Source organism: Hemiscyllium ocellatum, chromosome 29 (assembly GCF_020745735.1).
Source record: "Hemiscyllium ocellatum isolate sHemOce1 chromosome 29, sHemOce1.pat.X.cur, whole genome shotgun sequence".
NCBI lineage: Eukaryota > Metazoa > Chordata > Chondrichthyes > Orectolobiformes > Hemiscylliidae > Hemiscyllium > Hemiscyllium ocellatum.
In genome coordinates, this window is record NC_083429.1 from 51,965,966 (window position 1) to 51,993,133 (window position 27,168).

The 27,168-nt window shown below is 40.3% G+C and overlaps 1 protein-coding gene across 1 annotated transcript in view; it reads left to right on the forward strand.

Annotated features, from left to right (window-relative positions):
• The window catches only part of LOC132829537 (ubiquitin-associated and SH3 domain-containing protein B-like), a 142,474-nt gene extending 121,834 nt beyond the window's left edge, over nucleotides 1–20,640 (forward strand). The window contains exons 6-14 of the mRNA XM_060846765.1: nucleotides 1,160–1,368; nucleotides 4,891–5,029; nucleotides 6,688–6,808; nucleotides 8,809–8,931; nucleotides 13,236–13,328; nucleotides 15,854–15,998; nucleotides 16,415–16,521; nucleotides 17,229–17,338; nucleotides 19,878–20,640. Of these exons, the coding sequence (XP_060702748.1) occupies nucleotides 1,160–1,368; nucleotides 4,891–5,029; nucleotides 6,688–6,808; nucleotides 8,809–8,931; nucleotides 13,236–13,328; nucleotides 15,854–15,998; nucleotides 16,415–16,521; nucleotides 17,229–17,338; nucleotides 19,878–20,015 (1,185 nt within the window). The 3' untranslated portion in view covers nucleotides 20,016–20,640. The remainder of the gene's footprint in view (nucleotides 1–1,159; nucleotides 1,369–4,890; nucleotides 5,030–6,687; nucleotides 6,809–8,808; nucleotides 8,932–13,235; nucleotides 13,329–15,853; nucleotides 15,999–16,414; nucleotides 16,522–17,228; nucleotides 17,339–19,877) is intronic.
• The last annotated feature ends 6,528 nt before the right edge of the window (nucleotides 20,641–27,168 follow it).

Sequence of the window (27,168 nt, forward strand, 5' to 3'; positions counted from 1 at the left end):
CTTTTGAATTAAGGAGATGTTGTGATTAAGTGGTGCAGTCAATGGGGTAGTAATACAAAACTCTAGGCTAATATTCTGAAGGCATGGGTTCAAATCGCACCATGGTGAAAGTTGCATTCAATAAAATTTTAAAATATGGATTATAAAGCTAGCCTAATGATGACCATTTAACCACTGACAACTGGTCCCCCAGTGTCTTTTGGGAAAGAAATCCATCTGGCTGACAGGTGTCCAGACCCACACCCTGTGGCTGACTCTTAACTAATCTCTTGGATGGACAATAAATGCTGCCCTAACCAGAAATGTCCACATGAACAAATATATAATAAAATGATAGAATAGGCTCTTCCTATGTTCCTGTTACATGATATGCTGAAGAGTGGGGATGATAAAAACATATTTAATTTCTTCAATTCTTTCACAGGACGTGGGTGCTGCAGAATCAGCATTTGTTGTCCATCCTTAATTGCTTTTAAACTGCATTGTTTGCTAGGCGATTTCAGAGGGCAAGTAAATGTTAACCATATTGCGTTGGGTCTGGAGTCACATGTAGATCATATTGGGTAAGCATGGCAGATTGACATTAGTGAACTAGATGGCTGTTTATGGTCATCATTATGAAGACCAGCTTTTTGGACTTATATTCCACTATTAGAAGTGGGATCTGAACCAATGTCCTCAAAGCATTATCCTTGTGTTCTTGATTGGTAGTGTCGTGCCACTGTACCACACTGTCACAATATAAATTCGTATTCCAAAACCAGAAGGAGTTACTGCTCCACCTGCAGTAAACTGATTTCATTGCTGAATACAACAATCAAACCAACAGGTTGTTTTTAATTGGACAATAATCTGGAGTTTGTTGTTAACTGATCTGTCTGTAAAAAGTTCTAACATATAACCACACTCCAAATATTGCCTCCAAGTATGATTGACAGGATAATTACCCAATCATCTCCCTTGTGGCTGGGACTTGTGCACCTGAGTATGCAACTTTTAGGTGAGGAAAGAGATGGATTTATCTTGGTTGTGCTTTGGATAAAATATAAACAATTATTTTTAATTTTTTTTGTGTGGATGGGTTCTTCATGGTTTGTTGGCTTGACCTACAACATTTATAACCTGTTTTGATTCCATTTTCCTGTATGTTCTTTATTAGACTCTGCGAGTGATGTACCCATACACACCCCAGAATGACGATGAGTTGGAATTGGTGCAGGGCGATTATATATTCATGTCCCCAATTGAACAGAGCAGCACGAGTGAGGGCTGGATATATGGCACCTCCCTAGCAACAGGCTGCTCAGGGCTACTTCCAGAGAACTACATAGCCAAAGCGGATGAATCTGATACATGGATCTTCCATGGGTAAGTAACGTATTGCTGACTGTGTTGCAAAGAATAATGATAATGTAATATTGCCGTGGTGCAGGCATCAGGAGGAGAATGAAAATCTTCTAAACCCATAACCACTACCATCTTGGAGAACAAGAGCAAAAGGTACATGGGAAAACACCCACCTGCATGATCCCCTCCAAGCCACACTCATTCCTGATTTGGAATCATCTTCATTCTTTCATTGTTGCTGGGTCAAAACTACCTTCTACAAACAACGTCAAGAGCAACTTAAGTGATCTAAATGGGGAAGAAAGAACAATGAATTAGAGTCAACAATACACATGACTTTTATCTTTATGGCACCTTTAACTTGCTTGGGTCTAGGCAACTCAATTCATGGCCACTAATAATGGAGCAATTGAAATGGGAATGCATAAGAAGCTGGAATTAGAGAATTGCAGATATGTCCGAGGGTTGTAAAGCTGGAGGGCATTACTAAGAGATGGAAAATTGAAGCCTTGGAGAGATCTGAAAACAAGGGCTTGAACAAGAATGAGCATAATTTGGCATGCACAAGAGTTATAGGGAATTAGAATGTGCTGCAAATAAAAACATTGGTAGCATGTTTTAGATGATCTCCAGTTTATAAAGGGTAGAATGTGGAAGAGCAGTCAGGACTGAATTGTAATGGTCAAGTTGATGATGAGGGTTTCAGCCGAAGATGAGCTGAAAAGTCAGGGAATGTTGTTGGTGCTTGAGTTTTAAAAACAATAATTCATCAGATAATATGGTAACCTCAAGTTTAGGAGGTTGTATTTATTTTTGACAGGTCTAGATGCTTTGTAACGTCACTTCTTCCTTTACTATGCTATTCTTGGGATGATCTCTTAGAGTCCTAGCATTGCTAAACTTATTCCAGCAAATTACCTGGTCATGATCCCATTATTGTATTTGTGTAAATTGGCTGCATCTTCTATGTTATAACAGTGACTATATTGCAAAAGGGACTTCCTTAGCTGTAAAATACTTCGAATATCCCAATTCCCTGAAAGGTGCTTGAGAAATAAAGTCTGTCTGTCTTTACTATATGGTGAGGATTGATTATATTTTTGAAGTTTTAATACTTGAGGGAGAACATTCTCTTGATACAAAAGGGTAGATGATTCCAGGACCTTTTGTACAAAGTCCCTTCCCAATTTATTATGCTTTCCAAATTGTAGTTTTCTTTACCTTTTACATATCTGAAAATATTGAAGTACATTCAAGACACTGATCAATAGCTTTTTGGGAACAAAGGTAATTGAAGAACACTAACATAGCATGGGAGAAGAAGATTTGAGATAGGAGATCAAATATGATCTTGTTGAAAGGCGGAGCAGATTCCAGTGGGACAAATGGCCTGTGGATTGTCCAATAGTGATACAGTGCCAGACATTGAAGGGGATATTTCAGAATATACAGCATAGTTACAATGCAACTACAAAGAAAAAAATTATTGTGCTTTACCAAGAAAAGTTAAAGATAGTATCAAACTTAAAGAACAAGCATATAATTGTGCAAAGATGGTGGTAGGTCAGAAGATTGGACAGAATATAAAAAGCAGCAAAGAATGACTAAAAGATAATTAGGGAGGGAAAAGAAACTAGCATACAAGAGAAAGCTAGTGATAATATAATAATAGATGTAAAGAATTTATGTTGATGATTTTTAAAAATGGGTTAACAAAATTAGCATAAATAAAACCTCAGCAAAACTAAATAAGAGGGAAGGGGAGGCATTCCAGAAAATTACACTCATCAGGGAAGTGTTACTAAGCAAATTGTTGAAGGAGCAAATTACTGCAGATGCTGGAATCTGAACTGAAATCACCAATGCTGATCCAAGTCCTAGAATCTCAAAAGAAATGGCTAGTGAGATAGTTATAGATAGAGTCATAGAGATGTACAGCATGGACTCAGCTCCTTCGGTCCAACTCGTCCATGTCGATCAGATATTCCAACCTGCCAGCACCTGGCCCATATCTCTCCAAACCCTTCTTATTCATATACCCATCCAAATGCCTTTTAAATGTTGCAATTGTACTAGCCTCCACCGCTTCCTCTAGCAGCTCATTCCACACACGCACCACCCTCTGCGTGAAAAGGTTGCCCCATGGGTATCTCTTCTATCTTTCCACTTTCACCCTAAATCTATGCTGTTTTGTTCTGGACTCCCCCCAGCGCAGGAAAGAGACTTTGTCCACTTATCCTATCCGTGCTCCCTCATGATTTTATAAATCTCTATATGGTCACTCCTTAGCCTCCAATGCTCCAGGGAAAACAGCCCCAACATATTGAACCTCTCCCTATAGCTCAAATCCTCCAACCCTGACAACATCCTTGTAAATCTTTTCTGAACCCTTTCAAGTTTCACAACATCCTTCCTATAGGAGGAGAACCAAAATTGCACACAATATTCCAAAAGTGGCCTAATCAATGTCCTGTGCAGTGCAACATGACCTTTCAACTCCTGTACTCAATACTCTGACCAATAAAGGAAAGCATACCAAACACCACCTTCACTATCCTATCTACATGCGACTCTACTTTCAAGGAGCTATGAACCTGCACTCCAAGGTCTCTTTGTTCAGCAGCCCTGCCTAGCACCTTACCATTAAGTGTATACATCCTGTTAAGATTTGCTTTCCCAAAATGCTGCACCTCGCATTTATCTGAATTAAACTTCATCTGCCACTTCTCAGCCCATTGGACCATCTAATCAAGATCCCATTATAATCTGAGGTAACCTTCTTTGCTGTCCATTACACCTCCAATTTTGGTGTCATCTTCAAACTTACTAACTGTACCTGTTGTGCTCACATCCAAATCATTTATATAAATGATGAAAAGTAATGGACCCAGCACTGATCCTTGTGACACATCACTGGTCACAGGTCTCCAGTCTGAAAAACAACCCTCCACCACCACCTTTTGCTTTCTACCTTTGAGCCAGTTTTGTATCCAAATGGCTGGTTCTTCCTGTATTCCATGTTGATACATGGTTATAATTTTCCAAAACGTCCTTGATTCAGAGAAGGTTCTATTAGATTGGAAACTAGAGAATGCAACTCATTTATTCAAAAAAGGAATCGCACAGCAAATGTTAGAAACTATCTCTAAAGATATTGCAGTAGGACATCTTGGAAAAATTCAAGATAATCAAGCAGAGTTAACATGGTTTTGTGAACCTGCTCTTAATTTGTATGTTCGTAGTTCTGCTCATATTAGGCAATTTGGCCCCTCCAGCCTGTTCCACCATTCAATAAGATCATGGGCTGATCTAATTGTGGTTTTAACACCACAATTCCTGTTTATCCCTGGTATCTTTAGACTCTTTGTTAGTCAAGAATCTTTATATTCTTAATGGCTTTATAGGTAACTTGTTAATGTTTATACTTTGATAACATATCTTCTTGTGTCAGTGATGTTCCTGCACTTTGAGAGGTGCTACATTATTGTGCTTTGACTTATCCATCTGGTGACTCTTATCATCTCTCCCTTTTTGTTTGCTTAGCTCTAATTCATTTTTAACTGCGACTGCCTCTGCTGGTGCCAGTCTATGCGACAGGGTTTTTCGAAGGAGATGCCAGGAGGAGCAGGGACCGGGCGAGGCTCTGTCATTGCCAACGAATGTCATCTGTCAACCAATGCCAGTAAGCTACATTCTAAAGAGTGAATGTGAAATCCCAGTGTTGGGGAAGATCCCCATGAGATACAGTTCTGAATCCAAGTGGCAGTTACACACTTTGAACAAATCAGATGTTGAGGGAAGGAAATTGATCCTCATAAATCAGGCAGGGGAAATGCAGAATCAAAGAAGGAAACCATTCAGCTCACCATGCCTGTGGACCCTTGGACAAGGTTATCAAGTTAATCCCATGACTTTGCTTTTTCTCCACAAACATGATAATATATTCCCTTCCAGTCTTTTTTTAACTCCATCTTCAAAGTTATTTGTTAAATCTGCTTTCAGATCATCATTCAAGAATTTAATTTAATACAAAAAATCTCTTGATCTTGCTTCTTTTGTCGAATACTTAAATCTCTGGTATTGAGCCATCTGACTGTTCTCTGCTCTAAGTAAAAAAAACACCAGCTACTCCCTTCATCCCTGGTACCATTCTAATAAATCTCTTCTGCATCTTCCTAGTATTTTCAGACCAACTGGAATTCAACCTTAACATTTGTAAGAAGAATTGGGTCAAAACGAAGAACTTTTGACCTCCCCAATTCTTTGATACAAAATGTGCACGGTACACCCTCTGCTGGACAATATGGAACAAATTCTTCTCCCTCATCAGAGCATCTTCACATAATTTCCATGAGGGGCTGTTGTGTGGAAGTAATAACACACTTCTAGAACCACCCCACTACCGATCTAAGTCAGCTTCTAAAAGAACAATGATGCCATTTGAAAACAAACATTAATGAAAAACAACAGAAAACCAGCAATGAATACAGCTGTGTCTCGATTGCATATTGTCAGATGCCCCTGCTCAACCGCCGTCTCCCCTATTCAAAGTCCCACAGGGGCCCAGGATCAATAACATGAAATCTATGGAATGAACGTTCGACATTTTGGGAAGGTGAGAGGCACTGAGGGATGAGTGGATGAGGGTGCAAGGAGGGATAGGAGTTTACCTCCAACTCCAGGAGGAAGAATCAGGCTCATTTTGCAAGTATGTCAATCAAACCATTAAGGCAAATTCACTCTCCTTCACCCATGAGAGGCCCACTCAGGCTATTTTGCTCATTCCCACAGGCCAGTGGCCAGAGCAAGTTCAGCTGTCCACTAGAATTCTTACTGACAGTGTTCATTGGACCTAGATGCAAAGCTACTAAATCCTTTGTGTTTTTTAATAGCCTCCCCATTGCCCAATTTTAACTATTCACCTTCTCGGCAAAGCTCTGGCACAAATGACAGAAAACTAACAGGTGGCATTACCTGTCTCTTCACAAACCAGAGCATATCACAGTGGGAAAAGTCTGTAAAATGAAAGCTGAAAAAATTCACAAAGCATTTCACTCCAGATCTATTGGGAAATTGCATTTAGGTCAAATTGGAATCTGGGGCAGAATGTGGAGGCCAAACTATACTTTTTAATTCATGTGTGTCATCTTTAACTGGGTCAATCCACAAGCAGATCACTGAAATATCTTTGTGCGAAAGGGGACCCAGATAAAAATCATATTATTTCCTGTAGCTAAGAAGGTCAGAAAAGCTTTTGCATTCCTGCTGTATTTTTTTGATTGAATTGCTGGTTGTCTTGAACTGTCATTGAGAAATGGTAATGTGTTTTGTCTGTCACAGATGGTGTCCAAAAACTCCCGATCCTGTCCGCAAAAGCGGGATCTGTATGTCTGCCGACATGGGGAGAGGATGGATGTGGTTTTTGGAAAACACTGGCTGACTCAGTGCTTCGATGCAAAAGGTCTGTCCTGTCCTTGTGCTGTGGCAGCATGGACAGTCAAACCCCTTTCATTTCTCCAGTAATTCCATTTTCTCCACTCCTTTTGACTTGAGTCAGGCTGACACACCTCAGTGTAGTATCAGAAGTGCTGCATTGTGAGACATGTCATCTTTTGCCGAGATATTAAACAAAGTCCTGGCCTGCTCTTTCAATTGGACGCAAAAGATCACAGGGCATTATTTGAAAAAAATTGGGAAGTTTTCTGAGTGCGCCATCAAAATAAAACCCTTAGCTAATATATCTCAGACAGGTTATTTAGTCATTATTAAATTGCTATTTGTGGGAGCTTGCTGTGCACAGATTGGCTGTTTATTTTTACATTCCAACTGAGACCACACTTACTGATTGTTCAAGCACTTTGGAACATCCTGAGGTTGTGAAAGGTATATGAAAGGGCAAGAGTTTTCCTTTTCAGGGAAACAGTTCCACAAGTGACTCTTCATGTGGCATGAGTACTCAGGCAAGTTATTAAGCCATTGTGAACATGCCTGCCGATCACAAACCTGTACATGCTTAGTGTTCATGTGCACATTTTACGATGGGTGTTTTGGGTTACAATCAGCAATGGAAATGTTGACTAATTTTCTTCACTCCCCCAGATACTGGGGCATAGGTTATTTTTCTTTGCAGCCTTGCATTTCAATTTATATTGACAGTATGGGAGATACAAATGGATCAACCTGATTGTTCAAGATAATCTGCATAACCTTTGATGCTGCCCTTCTGCTGATTGCCATCTATTTACGACTAGCAGCCATGCCCTCAGTTGCCTAGGCTCAGGGATTCTTCTTAAAATCTATCTGTGACCCAGCTTTTGACTATCTGACTAATATTTCCTGATTGGAATTGTGCAAAATTTTGTTTGGTAATGCCCCTGTGGAGTACATTGACACTTCTTATTAAGTGAAAAGTGCTATATAAATGCAAGTTCACTATTGTGCTACCTGTTACTCCTTGCTGGAATTGCAATGGCACAATGTAAATTTACCATGTGACATCGACATAGCTGTGATAGGACAGCTGATGGCAAGGTTTTGCGCAAACATGAGTGATTGATGGAGTTCCTTTAATACATTGTCGATGACTGTCAACTTTGTACCCAAAGGCCAGAGGACTGAAATACTGTCAGTTGGCTTTTAGATTGTCGATCTTCATGAATGTTATTCGATCTTATTAACCTCCTTCCTTCACTCATGTTTGCGCAAAACCTTGCCATCAGCTGTCCTATCACAGCTATGCCGATGTCACATGGTAAATTTACACTGTGCCATTGCAATTCCAGCAAGGGGTAACAGGTAGCACAATAATGAACCTGCATTTATATAGCACTTTTCACTTAATAAGAAGTGTCAATGTCATAGCATATTGCAATGTTTCTTCTTTGTTTTGTTAACCAATAGTGTTACTCACTGAGGACTCTTACTTGCAGCTGTTGATTTATGGTTAATGTGGGGGTTGGTAAGCTCAGTCAGCTGGTTGGTGATATACAGTGACGCCAACAGCATTGGTTCAATTTCTGTGCAAGTTAAGGTTACCATGAAGGTTTCTCCTTCTCAACCTCACCCTTACCTAACGTGTGGTGACCCTCAGGTTAAACCACTGCTAATTGTCTCTCTCTTTCTCTACCTCTAATGAAAGAGCAGGACCCTAAGGAGTTCAAAACTAGAGGGGATAGTTTTAAGGTGAGAGGAGAAAGATTAAAATGGATCCGAGGGACAATGATAGGGATATGGGCCAAATGCAGGCACATGGGACTAATTTAGTTTGGGAAACCTGGTAGGCATGGATGAATTGGATTGAAGAGTCTGTTTTCATGCTATATGATTCTATGACTCTGGGTCTATGGTTAACATAGCACTAATTTCCCCTCAGAATTACGAGTGTGCAAGTTCTGATTTAGCTGCAGGGATTTTGTTCACAGCTGTGAAGAGTTATTCTGCTGACATTTACTTTTGAAATAGGTAATTACATACGGTCCAATTTGAATATGCCACCGATTCTACCTCAGAGAAGTGGTGGATACCGGGACTATGAGAAAGATGCTCCCATCACTGTGTTCGGCTGTGCACAGGCCAGGCTTGTCGGTGAGTTAATTTTGTCAACACTTGTGAACCATTTTTAACATATTAGTGTTGTTTGTTTAATGGTTTGCTCATTGTCCCTAATTATATTAGCTCTTCTATGCCATTTTAACTTCTTGGTGGTACGACAACAGAGCAAGTCTGGAAATGTTATTCTCTGCCCCCATTACTTTTACCTCTAGGCGGTTGTGTTACAAACAGAAAGAAATTATGCTTCAATTGCACTGAGTCTTACTCTGATCCCATTCAGGTTTGGTACCTGTATTTAGAGGTAGATATATTTGCCTCAGAGTGAAAACAATTCTCCTCCACTTCCATCTAATTCTTCTGGCAGTTACTTTAAATCTGTGCCTCCTGTTTTTTCTGCCTCTGTGCTTTTTTTTAACTCCATCTTGCCCCCTCATAACTTTATACACCTCAATTATCTCTCTTCAGCCTTCTCTGTTTCAAAGAAGACAATGACATAACAGATTCAGTCAGTGCTCTTAATCAATCTTTATTAATCAGATTTCAACCAAGGAAGATGCAGTGATTTTAACGATTGAGAGAAAAAGACTTTATTGCCTACTTACTCTCAGTTCAACTAAAAAGTGATTCCTTTGGGGTATTTTGTAACTGTAATAATTCTCATCGGAAATGCTGATGCATCCTATCTTTTGGGAGCTTGTGAAAGATTTATGATTTTAATTGATTTTAAATAAATTGAGTGGCCCATCCTCATGAATAAATTGTTTAATACTCTATCTGTGACAGTGACTCCACATGTCATGAGAGGTGGACAAAATAATAGACCTGACTGTTAGATTACATATCAGTGTCAATGAATGGGTCTAATTGATAGATCTTTCAGAGACCAGGTACAGGCATGATGGCCTGAATTGGTTGGGCTCTAGCAGTGAAAGATCCCAAAAGAATTGGTCTAAATGTTTCAATTCAATCTCTTTTTGTTAATTTTGAGGAACAGGAGGGCAGTAAATTCAAAGGCAAGCCTTGATGATCAATAGGTTCAGAGCCATGGCCTCTTCATATTTTACAAATGCTGAGTCATCTTCCTGCTTCTTGAATTATTTAATCAATACCCATCACAGCCAGTTTAATAATTTAACATCATAGAATCATACAGCACAGAAGAAGGCAATTCTGTTCATCATGTCTGCCTTGGTTATATTGCAATATTGTATCTAATTAGTCTCAAATTAGTCACTGCACTTTAGATAGATCTGAAAAATTTTCCTCTCCCAGTATTACTTGAGTAATCCAATATTTATTCAAACCTTTGTTTGTTAACGTCCCTGTGGAGTACATCAAGGCTTTTTGTTACGTGAAAAGTGCTATATAAATGCAGGTTCACAATTGTGTTGCCTGTTACCCCTTACTGGGGTTGCAGTGACACAAATGATTGGAAATGTTCCACATGACTGGAGCAATGTCGGGCAGGTGGATCTCATAGAATCTGAGTTCCCTGATTGGGGTTGTTAACCTGTCCCAATCAGGGAGTCCTGGCTGACAGATATAAACAGGAGTCAGGGGTTCTGCTCTGGGCTAGTTAGATTAGCATTATGTATTATGCACATGTAAATAAAGGGTGACTTGGTGGAATACTGGCCTTCATGGAGTTATTTCAGTAACATCTGCATAACTGTGATAGGACAGTTGATGGCAAAGCTTTGCACAAACATGAGTGACTGATGGAGTTATTATGATACATTGTTGATGAGTATCCACTCTGTACCCAAAAGCCAGAAACTGAAAAAAGTGTCAGTCTTGTAGGCTGTGGATCTTTATCGATCTTATTACCCTCCTTCCTTAAGGCAATAACTAGCACATTGCAAAACTCTCAGTTGACAGTTACTATTGTACCTTTAGGTAGCACATTCTGGATAATTATAACTTAGTGTCATATAACTCCTCTCTCTAAACCTCTCATGATTTTGATTTTTTTGCTTTATGAGATGTGAGCACCGCTGGCAAAGCCAGCATATGCTTTCACCTCCAGTCTCTCTGTAGCTTAGTGGGTCTCTAGGCCACTTCAGGGGTCAGTTAATAGTCAACCACATCACTGTGAGTCAGGAGTCATGTGTAGACCAGACAAGGTAAGGAAGGCAGATTTAATTCCTTAAATGATATTAGGGAACCAGATGGGTTTTTATGAAAATGGTTACATGTGCGCCATTGGTCAAGCTTTTAATTTCAGATTATTATTGAATCAAATTTCAATATGTCACAGTGGGATCTGGATTACAAGGCCAAATGACGATACCACTCTACCATCATCTTCCCTTGAATACCTCTACTTCATCTCTGTTCTCTTGGAACTTACCAAAACTTAGAGCCATCGAGTTATAGAGATGTACAGCATGGAAACAGACCCTTCAGTCCAACTTGTCTGTGCCAACCTGACATCTTAAATTAATCTAGTCCCATTTGCCAGCATTTGACCCATATCACTCTAAACCCTTCCTATTCATGCACCTTTGCAGGTACCTTTTAAATGTAACTACATCAGCCTTCATCACTTCCTCTGACAGTTCATTCCATACATGCCCCACCCTCTGCGTTAAAATGTTGCCCCTTCGGTCTCTTCTAAATCTTGCTCCTCTCATCTTAAATCTATGCCCTCTAGTTTTGGACTCTCCTAGCCTGGCAAAATGACCTTGACTATTCATCCTAACCATGCCTGTCACGATTTTATAAACTTCAATCAGGTCACCCCTCAGCCTCTGGCGCTCCAGCGGAAATTGCCCTTGCCCCATTCAGTCTTTCATAACATCATAGAATCCCTACAGTGTGGAAACAGACCATTTGGCCTAACAGGTCCACACCAACCATCTGAAGAGTAACTCACCCAAACCCATTCCCCTACCCTATTACTCTACATTTACACCTCACTAATATACCTAACATACACATCTCTGGACACTCTCTGGGGCAATTTAGCATGGCCAATTCACCTAACCTGCACATGTTTGGATTGTGGGTGGAACCCAAAATACCCGGAGGAAACACATGAAAACATGGGGAGAATGCGCAAACTCCACACAGACAGTTGCCCGAGGCTGGAATTGAACCCAGATCCCTAGCACTGTGAGCCTGCAGTGCTAACCCTATAGCTCAAACCCTTCATCCATGACAACATTCCTCTAAATCTTTTCTGAACCCTTTCAAGTTTCACAACATCTTTCCTATAACAGGGGTCTCAGAATTGAGTGCAATGTCCTGTACAGCTGCAACATGACCTCCTAACTCCTATACTCAATGCACTGACCAATAAAGGTAAGTATACCAAACGCCTTTTTCACTGCCTTGTATATTTGCGTCTCCACTTTCAAAGAACTATGCATCTACACTCCAAGGTCTCTTTGTTTGGCAACACTCCCCAGGGCTTTACTATTAAGTTCTACATCCTTGATATTATTCTCCTCTATACCATTTCTAAGGCCTGGCACCCTTCCTGAACTCAGCAGAATTAGACAAACTATTCCAATTGTGGTCTAACCTGTGCTTTATGAAGTGTTTAGGAAACGTCCTTAGTTTTGTACTTTCTGTGCTTGTTTGTAAAGCTTTTTCTCTAACTCTTTTTCAATATGTCCTGTCACTTTCAAAGATTTAAGTACATACACTCCTAGATCCCTTGGTTCCTACATGCTCTTTCAAATTGTACCAATTGATCCCCTCCAAGTCACTCCACATTCTAACTTGGAAATATGTCGCTGTTCCTTCAATATTGCTGGGTCAAAATCCTGCAATTCCTTCCTTCACTGTAGGTCTACCTACAACATAAGGACTGCACCAGTTCAAGAAGGCAGTTCATCGACACCTTCTGAAGGGCAACTGTGGACAAGCAATAAATGCTGACCAGCCAGTGATTTCCACGTCTCACAAGAGAATAAGACAAATTATGTTGTCTCTTGGTTTTAAATGCAAATTTGACTTAATTACCTGAACTGTAAGTATCAGATTTCTGGTGCATTTTGTGCAGTCTGAGGCAGATTGATTACCTATACCCTCAGTCATTATAGGAGCAACCAGGTAGCTTAAAGAAGTCACAAACAGCCCAAAAATGGAGCAACTAAATGTACATTAGCTGAAATTGGCTAATTCAGTACTGACCTGGCTAATGAAGAGACAGCATTGTGATGCTATGGTTAAGTACCACAGCTGCACTTACATCCCATTAATAGAGAAGCTCCATTACAAACCACTCCAGTTCAGGGTAATGAGGTGAAAGTAGAGGAAACCCAAGAAAAGGCTTCCTATTCAGAGTTGATCTTAGATGAATCTGATTGTTGGATGTTATTGACTTGCAGGTGAGGCTTTACTGGAGAGTAAATCAAGCATTGATTACGTATATTGCTCACCATCATTACGCTGCGTGCAGACAGCATTCAACATACTGAAAGGTAATGTAACACCCTCCTATGTTCACAAAACCTATCGTTGCCTCCCCCTGTACAGACTCTCCAAATTTCTCTTAGTATAAAGAAGAAAATGAAACTTTCTGCTCTTCTGCATTAGAACTTATGAATTCACCTGAGTTTCCATTCTCTTTTTCACAATGACCAAGTCTTCAGACTCAATGCCCTTGCACCCTTAAATTGCCTTCCCACACTTCTTGGCTTTGATGCATCTGTTTCGCATCCCACTCCCGACTTTTCAACAGAACTGCTCAAACGTATCCACAGGCCTCTGGAGCACAGGTATTCAAACTCAGGGAGAGTTGGTGTTTGTGTGGAACTGTACCCCAGGGAGAGTAAGTGCCTATGTGGAACTGCACCACAGGGAGAGTTGGTCTGTATGTGAAACTGTATCCCAGGGACAGTCAGCATGTGGAACTGTATCCCAGAAAAAGTCAGTGTATGTGGAACTGTACCCCAGGGAGAGTTGGTGCGTGTGAAACTGTCCGTCAGGGAGAGTTGGTGTGTGTGTGAAATTGTACATAGAACATAGAACAATACAGTGCAGATCAGGCCATTCGGCCCTTGATTTTGCGCCAACTTGTGGACTAATCTAAGCCCATCCCCCCTACACTATCCCATCATCATCCATATACTTATTGAAGGACTGTTTAAATACCCTTAATGTGGCTGACTTAACTACACTGACAAGCCGGACATTCCATGCCCTTACAACACTCTCTGAGTAAAGAACCTGTCTCTGATATCTATCTTAAATCTATCACCCCTCAATTTGCAGCTATGCCCCCTTATACAACCCGACGTCGTCATCCTAGGAAAAAGACTCTCACTGTCCACTCTCTCAATCCTCTGATCATCTTGTATGTCTCTATTAAATCCCCTCTTAACCTTCTTCTCTTCTCTTCAATGAGAACAGACCTAAGTCCCTCAGCCTTTCCTCATGAGACCTTCCCTTCAGACCAGGAAACATCCTGGTAAATCTCCTTTGAAACTTTTTCAATGCTTCTACATCCTGCCTGGAATGGGGCAACTAGAACTGTACACAATATTCCAAGGCCCCACTAGAATTTTGTACAGTTGCAGCATGACATCACATCTCCGGAACTCAATCCCTCTACCAATAAAACCTAACACACCATATGCCTTCTTAACAGCATTATCAACCTGGGTGGCAACTTTCAGGGATCTATGTACATGAACACCAAGATCCCTCTGCACATCCACACTACCAAGAATCTTTCCATTGACCCAGTATTCTGCCTCCCTGTTATTCTTCCCATCGTGAATCACCTCACATTTATCTGCATTGGACTCCATTTGCCACCTCTCAGCCCAATTCTGCAGTTTATCCAAGTCTGCAACATTCTTCCACACTGTCCACAACTCCACTGACTTTAGTGTCATCTGCAAACTTACTAACCCATTCATCTATGCCTGCATCCAAGTCATTTATAAAAATAACAAACAGCAGTGGTCCCTAAACAGATCCTTATGGCACACCACTAGTAGCCGGACTTCAGGCTGAATATTTTCCATCAACCACTACTCGCTGTCTTCTTACAGAATGGCAGTTTCTAATCCAAACTGCTAAATCACCCTCAATCCCATACCTCCGCATTTTCTCCAAAGGCCTACCAAGTGGAATTTATCAAACACTTTACTGGAGTCCATGAACACCATATCAACCTGCCCTTACTGCTTGGTCACCTTAAAAAAATTCAGTGACGCTTGTGGTACATGAACTGCCCTTGACAAAACCACGTTAACTACCTCCAACCAAATTATTGCTTGCTAGATGATTATAAATCCTATCTCTTATAATCCTTTCCAAAACTTTTTCTACAACAGATCTAAGGCTCATTGGTCTATAATTACCTGGGCCATGTCTACTGCCCTTCTTGAACAAGGGCACAACATTTGCAATTCTCCAGTCCTCTGTAGACAATGACAACTCAAAGATCAAAGCAAAAGGCTCTGCCATCTCCTCCATGGCCAAGGGGAGGTTGGTGTATATGTGGAACTGTACCCAAAGAGAGTCAGTGTGTGTGGAACTGTACTCCTAGGCATGTTAGTGTACTACAGGAAAATTCAGCACCTTCAGAAGTAATGTTGATAAAGTTTTATGATTGCAACCCATGGTTTATGTACCCCTAATTTGAAAAGGCTCCTTTAATTGAACACTAATGGTATCGCCGTAGAGAGAAAAGAAGAGTTAATGTTTTGAGTCCAGTGATACTTTGTCGGAAATGATGAAGGGCATTACTGGACTCAATATCTTATCTGTTTTTCTCTCTACAGATGCTGCCAGACCTGCTTGAGTTTCTCCAGAATTTTCTGTTTATGTTCCATGTCTCCAGCATTCGCTGTTCTTTGTTTTATTTTATTATACTAATCTGTTCAAAGCGTAAGCATATCTGAATTTTCAGTTGATTTTGATTTTCTGCTCCACTTCACAAACAACACTTCATCAATCTTTGTCCTGTGTCACTGTATCTTCAATTTATTTACAGGACTTCAGCAGGAAAACAAGATAAAACTTCGGGTGGAGCCTGGGCTGTTCGAGTGGACTAAATGGGTCTCTGGAAATACCTTGCCTGCATGGATGTCAACAGAGGAGCTTGCAGCAGCAAACCTGGGAACTGATACAACCTACAGGTAGGAATTGGCACAGGAAGTACTCACTAAACACTAATGTTTAAATGAGACACTTCCCCTTTGAATGGATTAAATTGTTTGGTCATGAATCATTTTATGGGAAGTAATCAAACCCTTTGAGACTATGTGGGTACGTCTGTAAAACCATCGAATGACACAGCACAGGAGGAGGTTATTTGGTTTATATTTGCATGCTAGGGCACTTAGAATCTGAACCACTATTAGTGGGACATACTTGAGGTTAAAGTTACTATTCTACGGTTTGTATTGTGTCTAACCACGTTTGAGTTCCATGTGATTATTGGGAAAGATTAGATAAGGAGAAATGTCTTATGAATACTTAGAGTTAATTCCCCACAAGGGCTTTGGATGCAGTGTCATTGGATATATAATGAGTGTGTTTTTGTACACTGCAGGCCACATTTTCCGGTGAGCAAACTGGGTATTTCAGAATCCTACGAGACATACATTAGCAGGAGTTGCCAGGTGATGAGGGATATCCTGGCTGAATGTAAAGTCAAAGGTAACTGCAAGACTTGGCTGCTCCTTATCATGGTGCTATTTGTGAGATTTTGTTTGCAAATCAACTGCTCAGTATCATTCTTAATGGTAATACTGATGCTCATTAGGGCTCTTGAGGTGCAGTGGTTGTGAACATATCTCTGAAACAGGAGGCCTGGGTTCAAGTCCCACTTGTTGCAGAAGTGTGTCATAACATCTCTGAGTAGGCTGATTAGAAAATATTGAATGCTGAGTGAATGATGGAACAGGCTCAAGGGGTGTCTTAGAACCAAAGAAATGATAAGCACACAATGGGGCCACTCAGCCAATCTTGTCCAAATGCACTTAGATACCCTTTCTAATCCCACCAGATACCCTTTCTATGTGCCCCTACTCGTTAATGAGATGCTCTTTTTCTTGTTGTTTTTGACTTGCTTTGGCTCCTCTAAGGAAGCTTTTCTACCAGGGAGTCCTTTTTCAGTCAAGAACCCGTTTGATAAGGATATCTGTTTCTTATCACATTGCTGTTTGTGGGAGTTTGCTAGTGTATAAATGGCAGCTATACTTCTTGCATTCCAATAGCAGTTAAATTTTAAAAGCACTTCATCAATTGTAAAACAACTTGGGACATCTGAGGCTGTAAAAGGCACTACATTAGATGAATGCAAGTTATCTTCCTCATGCTGAATTGTGAACTGAAATGATTGTTGGCTTCTTTTTGCCTTTTAGGTACCAGTGTCCTGATTGTAGCACATGCCTCCTCCCTTGAGGCTTGCACTCGGCAGCTCCAGGGTCTTTCTGCACGCAATTCCAAGGACTTTGTTCAAGTGGTTCGAAAGGTCAGTGTGTTGTGTGTCCTCTCACTGAAACAGAGAGTACTACTGTTAGGTGGGAATGGGAAATATGTTTTCAACTATGACCATAGAATGGTTAAAGGTCAGGAGGCCATTGTGTCTGCTGTGTATGTGCTCTGAAGAAACATTTTACCTAAAGCAACTCCCCAATAATCTCCCCACAACCTTGCACATTCCTCCTTTTTAGATAATAATCCAATTTCCACTTGAATACCTCAAATGAACCTCCAGTATACTTTTGGGTAGCACATTGCAAATCCTAACCAGTTTATGACAGTGAAGGTTTTGTCATTGTCATGGTCCTAATTTGTTCCCAATCATTTGATGGCTGTGAAAATAATTTAGAAGTGAAATGACTGTTTTTCACCTACAGTCACGCACGCTATTGAAAACTGAAACTTTGTAAGATTAGCAATACTCTGCTTTCAGGATTTACTTCTTTTAAATTAATCTCTGCAACTGTCAGATCAGGCAGCATCCAAGGAGCAGGAGAATTGTCATTTTGGGCATAAGCCCTTCTTCACATTCCTGAAGAAGGGCTTATGCCCGAAACGTCGATCCTCCTGCTCCTTGGATGCTGCCTGACCTGCTGCACTTTTCCAGCAACATATTTTTCAGCTCTGATCTCCAGCATCTGCAGTCCTCACTTTCTCCTAACTGTCAGATCAGGTCAGACCTATTGCAACGAAGCAAAGGAATTAATTATTTACACATCTAATACCTCTTTGCTCAGTGAGGTGCCTGGCACGTAGAAAGTCTCAACACTGCATTTAACAGATTTGTTGACAGTACTTCTGAATCTTTTTTCACAAACATGCGTACCTGGAGGTGATGAAGGGTGTTGATGTTAACTAGAAGTGAGTATATGTTGGGTGAGGTAGGGTGGTGATTTTAGCGATATGAAGGGAGGAGGCAGTTTGAGGCTTTGCAAGTTTCAACTGCCATGTCTTGTTTTGACTCCACTGGCCAAATGAGAAAGCTGGAAATGGGCAGCAGGCCAACTCTGGACAGGTCAAAAGCCTTGGGCCTACTGGCAGCTCACCTACACTTAGGTAAACGTTGATGGAGTGGACTAATAAATGGGAACATTGAAGTCATTTCATGAGTTGAAAGGGGTCCCTGGGCAGCAGAAAGGCACAGTTAATACTGATTACATTAGAAGAAAAGAAATTTCAAAGTGTATTCCCTCCATGCAAAGTGGCAACTGGAATTATCTGGCAGAGTAATCACCCAGGAGGGAAAGGGAAAGGAACAGTTTGAAATCGTAGTTGACTGGAGTAATAGAGTTCTAGGAAGGAGAAACATGATTGGGTCTTTCCTTATCTGTAAATCAGTTCACAGAATCATGGAATCCCTACAGTGTAGAAGCAGGCCATTCAACCCATTGAGTTTGCACTGTATCACCCTGTGTATTTCCCATGGCTAATCCACCTAACCAAAACATCCCTGAACAGTATGGGCAATTTAGCACAGCCAATCCACCTAACCACATCTTTGGACTGTGAGAGGAAACCCACAGAATGTGCAAACACCACACAGACAGTCGATCAAGGGTGGAACCGAACCCGGTTCCCCACTTCTGTGACACAGCAGTGCTAACCACTGAGCCATCGTGCCTTAAGTTGTTTTAAAGATAATCAAAAGAAAATCAATGATTCACAGCCAATTTCCCTCCATTAAGTTTTCTGTTGTAACTTGTGTTCCGGCTAATTTAGTATAATTTCTAATGCATCAGTTCATATTTCACAAATTAATATATGAATTAAGAATGAGAAAAGACAGTAACAAATTTACATTGGAGTTAGGATTATAGAGAAGCAAAATAAATTTACATTGGAGTTAGGATTATAGAGAAGCAAAATAAATTTTCAAAAAATTATGTTACAACTGTTAAGATCCAGCATTCCATGCTTCAAAGGTTGGTGGGAGTGGATTCAATAGCATCTTCCACAAAGGAACTGAGCACAATATATGTGTTGAAAAACAAAATGCCATGCTATGAGAAAAGAGAACAGGAATGAGTAGCTCTTCAAAATACTTGGCACTGGCATAACAGACTAAATGTTTTCCCCATGTGTTGTTTGATTCCACTATCAAAATGTATTTTTTATTTTCACGTGGAATGTGAATATCACCAGCAAGGCTGCATTTGTTGCCTGTCCTTAGTTGGCCCTGAACTGTAGGCATTTCAGAGGACAGTTAAAAGTGAATCACATTCTAGAAATAAGAGATCAGCTTGAACTTTTTCACCCAAAGTGCAAAAGTCATTCTTTTATAGAATTGGAAGCAATCAGGAAATTGCATCCAATTACTGTAGAGTTGAGTAATTGTGTTTAAAAGATATGTTTCTAGAGAAAGAATGTGATATGAAGATGGGTTTCAGATTAGTCTTTTTGGTCCAAATAGTTCTTGCAGCAGTGGAACTGAATGGGTCTTTTGAAGAGCCAGCATAGGCATGATGGATTGAATGGCCTTTTCCTGTACTGAATGAATTTATGATTTATGTTTTCTTTCCTTCCGACAGATCCCGTATTTGGGTTTCTGCGCCTGTGAAGAGTTAGAAGATGCGGGTATATGGCAACTGGTAGATCCTCCAATCCTACCACTCACACATGGTCCCAATCACAGTTTTAGCTGGAGGGACATCTTATACCAGGACTGAAATAAAAGAAGAGAAACCTATCCACCACTGGAAGATAGAGCCATTAATAGCATGTGCTTCCACTAACTACTTCATCTCTTTCTCACATACTTGTACAGCAGGTTCATTCCACTGCCACACTCAGTATAATGTGTGATTCAACAACCATCTGAGGCCCTGTAGTTTTAATTAATTAATTGTCTTCTATGTCTGTACAATATTTTTGTGTTTTGACAGGAATGTTTTTCATTCATCTAATTATATTATGAATGATTTGTATTATTTGGTGCCAAATATATTTAGATAAAAACATGACAAAGTTCTGAGGTCTAGTTTGAATGGAACTTTAGTGACTATTTTAAAAAGTAAACGTAGTTGAGGGATTTTGTGGTTGCTGTAGGTCTACAATATATTTTTGAAAGATGTGTAACACGGTTTCACTGAAGCCTGTGGTGTATAGGAGTCATAATTACGGCATAGGATTCTATACAGTTAGCTTCACAAGCAACAATGGATGATTCAATGCATTTCATGGAGCAACGCTGACTGGGATTCCTGCTTCATGTATATGGATTCATGAGATTTTACTTATCTCAGATTCTTGGGACAGTCAAGTGTTTTTTGTTCTCTTCCTTGCTGATTTAACTGAAGCCAAATATCGAAGTATTTTGCAAATTTAAGCCAAAGGAATGGCTCATGAGATATTACCGAAATCAAGTTCACAATCAGATACTTAAAGTATAGTGAACTTTCACCCTTAGTTACTAGATTACAATTAAGAGATCCTATTTATTGCATGTAATGTTAGACTAATCTGCTTTAATGATTGTCCTGGAAACACAATCATGTGAAATGTTTTGGCAGTAGAGAATTTTTAATTTTTGATTTGGAACAGGGAGCCTACTCTCAAATGCAATGTGGCTTAGAGACTAACTACAACATTGATAGCCTTTAATTCTACCATTGATGTTCCATGCAAGCAGGATTCTGTACTGTGAGTGCAGGATTGGGAATCAGTCCAAATGTTCTAACTGAGATCACATATTAAGGGTGAGGTATGACTAAAGGAAGCCTCAGAAATATGGAGTCATGCATCTGAGTCCCCTTCATAGTTAATTCCTTATTCTATTCAAAGTTTGTGAGAAGATTTGTAGCTCAGGTGCTCGTTGTTGTTCTGTTCACCAAGTTGGGAATTTGTGTTGCAGATATTTCGTCCCCTGTCTAGGTGATAGCCTCAGTGCTTGGGAGCCTCCTGTGAAGCGCTTCCGTGATGTTTCCTCCGACATTTATAGTGATTTGTATCTGCCGCTTCCGGTTGTCAGTTCCAGCTGTCCGCTGCAGTGACCGGCATATTGGGTCCAGGTCGTTGTGCTTATTGATTGAATCTGTGGATGAATGCCATGCCTCTAGGAATTCCCTGGCTGTTCTCTGTTTGGCTTGTCCTATAATAATAGTGTTGTCCCAGTCGAACTCATGTTGCTTGTCATCTGAGTGTGTGGCTACTAAGGACAGCTGGTCGTGTCGTTTCGTGTACAAAATCCCATGCAAGGACTGCACAAAACACTACATAGGACAAACAGGAAAACAGCTAATGATCCGCATCCATGAACACCAACTAGCCACGAAACGACACGACCTGCTATCCTTAGTAGCCACACACTCAGATGACAAGCAACATGAGTTCGACTGGGCCAACACTATTATTATAGGACAAGCCAAACAGAGAACAGCCAGGGAATTCCTAGAGGCATGGTATTCATCCACAGATTCAATCATAAGCACATCGACCTGGACCCAATATACCGGCCACTGCAGCGGACAGCTGGAACTGACAAGCGGAAGCGGCAGATACAAATCACTATAAATGTCGGAGGAAAGATCACAGAAGCGCTTCACAGGAGGCTCCCAAGCACTGAGGATGTCACCTAGACAGGGGACGAAACATCTGCAAAACAAATTCCCAGCTCGGCGAACAGATCCTTATTCCATTATTCAAATGTAGACTTGATCCTTCTCCCTTCATTCAGCAGAACTCTTCAGTGTGAACACATTCACCTTCCTTGCACTGTGCTTCACATGTATAATTTTAAGAAAGGCATGTCATAGCTGAGAACCTTTATAATATGTTGACCTTTTCTGACCAATCTTAATTTCTAATGAATAGTTTTATTTTCCTCGGGTTAGAGATTTCCAGCCTGATTTGTTCCTTATCTGAAAAGGGAAGGTAATTTTTGTCTTTAGTAATGTGTGATTGGGTTGTAAAGCAGCCCTCTGTTATCTCCATTATAGTAACAGCTCAATTTCCATCCAAATTGTTTAAATGGGATGAAGAGAAAGATAAGTTTCACACAGGGTTTTCAAGTACTAACATGACATCACCTGGTGGTGGTGGTGGTAGTGGGGGGGGGGGGGGATGGAAAGAATGGTAAAAACTATCCCCTTGTGATTTTTATTTTAGATATTGCCTATGTCCTCCCCTAGAAGATTGTTCTATGAGTTTCTTAATTAGCATTTAAAAATGTGTTGCTGGAAAAGTGCAGCAGCTCAGGCAGCATCAAAGGAGAAGGAGAATTGACATTTCGGGCATAAGCCCTTCTTCAGGAATGAGGAGGGTGTGCCAAGCAAGCTAAGATAAAAGGTAGGGAGGAGGGACTTGGGGGAGGGGCATTGGGAATGCGATAGGTGCTGAGTCTGAGGGTTGGGACTGAGAAAAGGTAGGGAGAGGGGAAATGAGGAAGCTGGAGAAATCTGCATTCATCCCTTGTGGTTGGAGGGTTCCTAGGAGGAAGATGAGTCGCTGTTCTTCCAGCTTCCTCATTTCCCCTCCCCCCGCCTTTGCTCAGTCCCAACCTTCGGACTCAGCCTTCTTGACCTGCAATCTTCTTCCCGACCTCTCTGTCCCCACCCAATCTCCAGCCTATCACCATCACCTTAACCTCCTTCCACCTATCGCATTCCCAACTCTCCTCCCCCAAGTCCCTCCTCCCTACACCTTTTATCTTAGCCTGCTTGGCACACCCTCCTCATTCCTGAAGAAGGGCTTATGCCCGAAACATCGATTCTCCTGCTCCTTTGATGCTGCCTGGCCTGCTGCACTTTTCCAGCAACACATTTTTAAGCTCTGATCCCCAGCATCTGCAGTCCTCACTTTCTCCTTATTTCTTAAGTAGCACTATAAGGGTTAAAATAGCAAAAGTGATTTTGTTTTAGTTATATGGGTAAAGGGGGGCTAGAGAGAAATGATTACCGCTTTGAAATTTCTGGACCATCATTTTGATTCTCAAACCAAAACTGGCCGTTTATTTGATATCATTCCATCTGTGAAAAGTTAAGCTGTTGCATGTGGATATTTGGATAATTTGGGAACAAGGCACTGCCACGTGCACTGATGCCTCAGACAGCCAGGGACCTGGGTTCAATTCTAGCATCAGGTGACTGTTTGGAGTTTGTACATTCTTCCTGTGTTAGCATAGGATTCCTCCCACAGCCCAAAGATGTGCAAGTTAGGTGGATTGGCCACACTAAATTGCCCATAGTGTACAGAGATGGCAGGCTAGGTGGTTAGCCATGGAAGATGCAGGGTACAGATATAATTAGGGTATGTGAGGTGCTCTTTGGAGGGTCAATGTGGACTTGATTAGCCAAATGGCCTGTTTCCATACTGTAGGAATTGTATGATTTGATGATTCTATGATGGATGATGATGGGATAGTGTAGGGGGACGAGCTGAGAATAGTTCACAGGTCGGCGCAACATCGAAGGCCGAAGGGCCTGTTCTGTGCTGTATTGTTCTATGTTCTATGTCCTATGATTTGTTTTATATGATTTGTGAGGTGGTATCTGCACAATCATTTCAGCAGCATGAAGAATATTAAACTGTTGCCCACTATTTTGTCCCTTAACATCACATTCTCTAAGGAGATAGTTAAACCAAAAACAAGACTTGATTGAATCTCTTGAAGTAGTGTAATGCATTTTTGCACGTCTTCTCTCTCAAGCAAGCCTTAAAATAACATATGATCATAACAAATCATTCGATCACAATTCCTTGGGCATAACCTAATGCAGAAAGGCAAACAAATGTCAGTGCCATGGAGAATTTGGCACCATGATCTGTGAATGTTGAGCGATCCTTCCATCTTGTTCAGGTGACACTAGGCTTTTAGGGTGTGGGCTGGTCATTTATAGCTTCCAAGGTTGTGATATCCTTTATTTGTGTCAATTTGTAGTTGAAATTCTCCCAGTAGAGCCTGTCTACTTCAAGTTATACTTAATGAGCTACTTGTGTAGGGGAGATATGTTTGTGGTTGAGGAATGGACAAGCAGAATATGCTTTCAGAAATTCTAAGTGCTTCTCCTTCAAATGTTAGATAAATATTGTCTATTAAGTTGCTGTTTCACACAGGCCATGGAAATGTGAAACAACAGTTTTGTTTATTTGACCAGTTATTCCCGTAACATTTGACGGGGATAAGTAGCTATAACTTGCCCCTTGAGAATATGAAATTTATTAAGGATCCTGTCTAGACTTAAGTCATTATGATGCACAAGAAGTTGAACAATTTATTGCCATACTGGTAAAACACGAACATGAACACAATGGATGAGAGGAAGATATAGGTAGATAACTGCAATTATAATCCAGCAATAGGTCAATAGCTAGAGGAGGGAAGGCACTGTAACTTTGGTGAACCTCCAAACACAACCACACAATCAGTAAAACCACCTACTTCCTACCATTATAACATTTCCTAACTCCACACTTGGATCAGCATATCTGTTGTGAAACCTTTATCCATCTCTTTACTGTATCTAATCTTGACCATCTTAATGCACTGCTGGTCGGCCTCCAACATTCTACATTTCATAAACTTGAGATAATCACAACTCTGTTGACTGTGTCTTAACTCCTACCATGTCTTTTTCACTCCTCTGCTGGATGAACTACATTGGGTCCCACTTAAGCAATCCCTCAATTTTTAAAAAAAACATTTCAGCCTTTTTTTTAAACCATTTCCTCCAAATCTACTATTTCTCCAATGACTTATAGTCCCAAAAACCCTCAGAGATATCGGCACTCTTCCAATTTTGACCAATCTAGTATCCCTTACTTTAATTCATTGGTGGTTGTGCTTTCAGACGACTAGGACAATATTTACAATAAATTGAAGGTAACAGTGGTATTGGACAGGGTTTAAACGTGATGGTGTGCTCAATCCTTGGCCTTCCACCTGGCAAGGTAATTTACAATTTCTTATGTTCCAATGTCTTTCTTCCTCCAATCTAGCCAGCATCGAAGAGGTGAGGCTCAGGGAGGGAGGAGGTTGTTCAAGAATTTTCTCATTCTAAATGTTACAATTCTATGTGAAATAACATTGGTCATCCTGTTGAGTGTTTCTTGAAATTAATGTGCAGTGTAAAACAGTCATCTGTAATTTGAAAAGCGCTGTACAGACATCAGATTAAGTCTTGCAGAGTTGTATCACTGAACCAAATGAAGAGTACTAATTAAAAAGAAAACCATGCAGCATTAGAAAAATCACAGTGCAGTTAACTAATCCCATCACAAAAAGTTGACCTTCACCAAATGGTTATTAATATTTTTGTCTTGTTTCTATTTGCATAATTTTGGCATTTCTTTGTGGTCATTCATTTATTTATTCAATTTCATGTTGACACATTCTAAGCAATGAATTGATATGCAAAATCAATTCTTTCAGTACATTGTGATACCTTGCTTTTGCTTTCTACTGCAAGTTCAGTACAACTTTGTTTCTTAATTTATCACAAGTCCAGAGAAAACAGTGAGAACTAGAGACTCCAACAGACTCACTCGTACCCAATAACGGAATACAATTATAAATATGGAGGGGGTTCCTCATGGGTCATGGTTTCATCCTTGAGATTAATTCAAAGATTAGTAATAGCCTGGGCATTTATGAAATTCTGATGGTTTTTTTTGTTGCATTTCCTTTCTATTGTCATCAGTTGAAGAACAAATGGACCATCCAAAATCCCTAAACAATTCATTGTACAAAAAACATCCAAGTCCATTCAACTAAACATTTTTTTCTTTAAATGGATCCTATTTACTTTGCATTTTATGAGCAGAAATATAAAAGAAAAGACTCATGTTTTGTGAAAAGACTGTGAGGCTAGTGAAATTTAGCTTGGGTGGTACACAAAATCAATAGTATTGCTTTTCCTGCCAGTAAAGCATTGTGGTTTGCTGTCCAGTTCCATTTGTTTTAATGAAAATAAACATTGCAGAGGGTAGGCAATTAGTGGAAAATGTGGTGCCAACAATATTTTCTCCTCACCCAAGTTCAGTTTCACCTTCAGAATTTTCCATGAATGACAGAGTGGATCCTCTTATAAATGGTCTGCTATCGAGCATTACATTAGCTTGTGGAAGGCATTCTTCAGTGGGAGGGAGAATCAACTGAAGGGCACAACATTTCAAAGGATGTCCATTCAGAACTGAACAACTTGTTTGTACAATTGAACATGGCCTCTTAAACAGTTATAAACAAATTCTGACTAAAATAAAACAAGGAATTCCGGATGCTGGAAATCTGAACCAAGAATAGATATTGTTGGAGAACCTCAGCAGTTCTGACAATATCTGAAGAGGAAAAAGCATAGTTGATGTGTCATATGTTCTGAAGAAGGGCCACTGGACTCGAAATATTAACTCTGCTTTCTCCAAGCAGATGCTGCCAGACCTGCTGAGTTTCTTCAGCAATTCCTGTTTTTTGTGACAAAATGTTTTTGCTGGTTAGATTCAGGAGGATTTGGACATCCTAGTTTTCAGCTGGAAAACCTATATATCTCTCTTTTCTCCCCAATTCCTCTCTGATTTTGAACATCTTTGAAGTCATACCACAATGACATCAATCTTCCATTCTTCCTATAATCCCCCGGTCTTTACAAGCTTGGGGTCAATTAACCACACCTTCCTGGTTTTGTACATTCTTCTTTCATCTTTAATATTTGTGTTGTACTGCATTCTGGGCCCTTGGTTTATATTTAACCAAATATTGCTTGAAAACAAAACGGATCGCCTGTAAATTCTTCTTCATTATGCCTAAAACTAGAAACTTAAACAATCTAATTTTTAGGAAAAAACTTAAATAGCAATTGATGTATTTACACTGTTGCTCACTCAAGGATT